At 55.3% G+C, this 3,323-nt stretch overlaps 1 protein-coding gene across 1 annotated transcript in view; it reads right to left on the reverse strand.

Moving 5' to 3' along the window:
• Positions 1–1,300: 1,300 nt before the first annotated feature.
• Positions 1,301–3,323, reverse strand: part of AMBP (alpha-1-microglobulin/bikunin precursor) — a gene marked incomplete at its 5' end in the record, with an annotated part of 16,835 nt that continues 14,812 nt past the window's right edge. Inside the window, 3 exons of the mRNA XM_006142812.1 lie at positions 1,301–1,422; positions 2,002–2,175; positions 2,474–2,641. Of these exons, the coding sequence (XP_006142874.1) occupies positions 1,391–1,422; positions 2,002–2,175; positions 2,474–2,641 (374 nt within the window). The remainder of the gene's footprint in view (positions 1,423–2,001; positions 2,176–2,473; positions 2,642–3,323) is intronic.

The raw sequence follows: 3,323 nt of genomic DNA on the forward strand, positions 1-3,323 counted from the left end.
TCAGCCTCCCCTCGATGGCTGGCCCTCATGCATGTGGCATGCGGAGCGGAGCAGGGTCTGGACACGGGACATGGTGATGTTGGCGTGTCTCAGGCTGGAGGGTCTCTCTCGCTTCTCCCTGAACAGCTGCCTGTCTCCCTGCGCCCGGCCCACCCACTTCAGTCTCGAGAGCTTCAGCCATGAGCACAGAGTGTCCACTCAGCTCAGTCCTCTGTTGGGACCTGAAGGCCCCAAGCTCTAGACTTTGGCGGAGACAGGGAGCGCCTTAACATGCCCAAGCAAGCCTCTGATACCCAAATCCTTGCCTCTGCTTCATCCCAACAAGAGACGTGGAATACTCTCCTTCTCTTCATCCTGGCAGGTCTTTTAAGCAAATGGGCGGCAGGCACGGGAGACAGGCCCTCAACCGAAAGCCACCAGTCCTTAGCATACCACGGAGGATAGGAGCGAGGCCCTCACCTGGGTTCCTGCCGCTCCGTGTCCCACTGCGGAGCACACCAGGCTAGGCCCAACCTCTCCTCGGTGTGAGCTTCTACCAGGGCTCTGGGTGGACACAGCTAGCCAGAGACTTTTACAAATCAGATGTTTGTGATCCAGTGGGTCCACTGGAGGCTCCCGGAGTCATGCTTTGGGCCAGGTTAGTCCTGGGCCTTCCCTGCCCAGCCCTCTTCTTCCTTTCCCATGTGGGGAGAAGCCAGGCCGGATCGAGGGTTCAGGTTTCAGCTGTTCAATGTGAAGGCCAATGAGCATGCTCTTCTGGGACAAACAGCCAGAGGGAGGGTCTCCAGGGGCAGGCACCCCAAGACTAAGTGAAGAAACGGCTGAGGCATTTCAGCCCCTGACAGCAGGGACGGGGTGGGGCTGCAGCTGAAGGAATGTATTGGAGGAGGGTTTGGTGCAGCAAAGTTCAGGGGACCAACCTCGGGCATGGCAGGGCTGTTTGCCCTGAGTACCCCGGGGCTTCTGACCCATGGTCACTGTGACCCTGTAAAACCTCTCCCAGAAACAAGTTCCCCAGAAGTTTCTCCTTCCTTTCCTAGGTTTATCTAAATAAATAAATAGTTAGAAAGAAAAGAAAAAGAAAGATCCCATTTCACACTATCATGGAGTGAATAGAACAGTGACGTTCCATGCTCCGCACGGCCGGCTTCGCGCACTGAAGATAGTCCTATTATTAACACATTTCCTACACACTTTCCGGGAAAGTTGGGGTTACGCGTACCCCTACACAGCTCATCCTTCCCTCCCCTTCCCTGATCTCACGGCACTTCCGATGACAATGAGCAGTGAGGACATGGACTCTCAGTTCACGATTTGGTTTTATTTGGACCCAGGTTGCTGGACACGGGGCTGACACTGGCTGCCCTCTGGCTTGCAGACCGGTTGAGCATCATTTGGAGAGACGTAGCAGATCCTCATCCCCTGTAGACACAGAGAGGCTCAGGGAGGGTCAGTGGTGTGGGGCCTGGCTAGGGAGGCCTCCCCGAGAAGGGAAGACAGCCTGAGCCTTGGTCAGAGGGCTTTCACAGAATGATCTGATTTAGTTTAGGTGCTATTTCCCAGGGAGAAATTGAGGCACAGAAGCCTTCGATGGCTGCTGTTCCCTGGAGTTCTGCTGCTGTCATTGTGTCATCGTCATTATTAGCAGCTGCCATTGACTGAGTGTGACCCGCCTCGCCCCTCCATGCCAGCTGCTGCATCCCATATTATATAAAGGCCAGGGTCCATTGGGCACTTGCCCAACACGGCCAGCCTGAATATGGCCGCACCAGGGTTAGAGCCCACTCCACAGCCTGACCTGCACACCCTCGGCCAGAGTTTGGTGCCCCCTCCCAGCTGGGGTAAGGCTCCAGGCTTCCCATTCTCCAGATGGGAAGATGAGGCCCAGAGAGTGGATGGACTGTTCACCAGTAACAAAGCCCAGTTCTCTAGACCCCCAGCCCCTAGCAGAGATCTCCCTCCTGGACCCTGGAAGCCCCTTGGCCCAGCTGGGCCTCCTACCATCGCCAGGGACACCACAGTACTCCTTGCACTCCTTCTCTGAGTAGAACTTGTTCCCGTTGCCTTGGCAGCCGCCGTAGGTGAAGAGGACACACTTCCCCTGGACAGCATCATATGCCCAGAGCTCGACGGACTTTTGGCAGGGCCCACGGACGATGGGGAGATTGCAGGCCGCTGTGGGTGGAGAGGGCGTGGAGCATTCGTAACCTGCCACTGCTGAGCCAGGTCAGCCTCTCATCTAGAGCACCTCGTCCCTCTTTCACAGATGGGAAAACTGAGACCCACACAAAAGAAGAGACTTGCCTAGGATCATCGGTATGCAAATGTGGACTTCCAAGGATTTCTGGAAACTTGCACTGGAGTGCCGCCACTGGGCACCCTCTCCTGGCCCCCCATGCAGTTGGCAGGGGGTCTGCTGGGAGTACAGGGTGTGGGGGTACACAGTGCATAGGAGCAGGGGACCCACACTCACCCACAGTTCGGCAGGTCTGCAAACACTCCTTCTCCGAGGCAAAGTTATTGCCGTTGCCCAGGCAGCCGCCATATTGGAAGGTCTCACAAGCCATGGACGAGCCATTGTAGAAATACCTGGTCACAAGCCCCAGGCAGGGCCCTTCTGCGTGGGCCAGTTGGCATGAATCTGGGGGGTGGGGCGAGTAGCGGGCACTTGGTGAGTGCTTCCTGTGGACCCTCTACTGGTCTGGTTTTCACCTCTACACTATGAAGGATTATCATTTCATTTTATGGATGAGGAGACCAACTCCAAGAGGTGACGTGACTTGACTTGGCCAGGATGACATAGAGCTGAGATTCAAAATCACATCTGCTGGACTCCAAAACCAGAGTTCATTCCACTCCGTACTCTGAGGTGTTAGCAGTGACCCACAGACTCCCCATCCTCTGCATTGGGCGTGTCTGCCAAAGACTCTGTGAGCATGGTAGTCAATGGCCCATGCGTCAGCATCCATGCTAGCCAGCCAGGCCTCTTCACTGAGTCCCACCCACCCTCATGCCTTTACCCTAAAGGTTCTTTGCCCCGAACATCTTTTCCCTAAACTCTACCTAGACATAGCATGAATCCCCCTTCCTCCATGAAGTCCTCCTTGATCCTCTTACACTCTATCCTCTGAATTCCGTCAGCCCTTTAGCTGACCTTTTGTAGGGTCTATCATTCCCTTCCTTGACTGGCTCCCTTACTAGACAAGAAGGTGGCATGTCTCCATGTCTGCACACCCAGCACAGGCCAGGGTGGAGCAGGATTCATGGTTTGCTGAGCGACTCAAGAGTGAGGGTTTTTGTTTTGTTTTGTTTTGTTTTGTTTT

This window comes from Tupaia chinensis, unplaced genomic scaffold (genome assembly GCF_000334495.1).
Source record: "Tupaia chinensis unplaced genomic scaffold, TupChi_1.0 Scaffold000081_1, whole genome shotgun sequence".
Classification (NCBI taxonomy): Eukaryota; Metazoa; Chordata; class Mammalia; order Scandentia; family Tupaiidae; genus Tupaia; species Tupaia belangeri.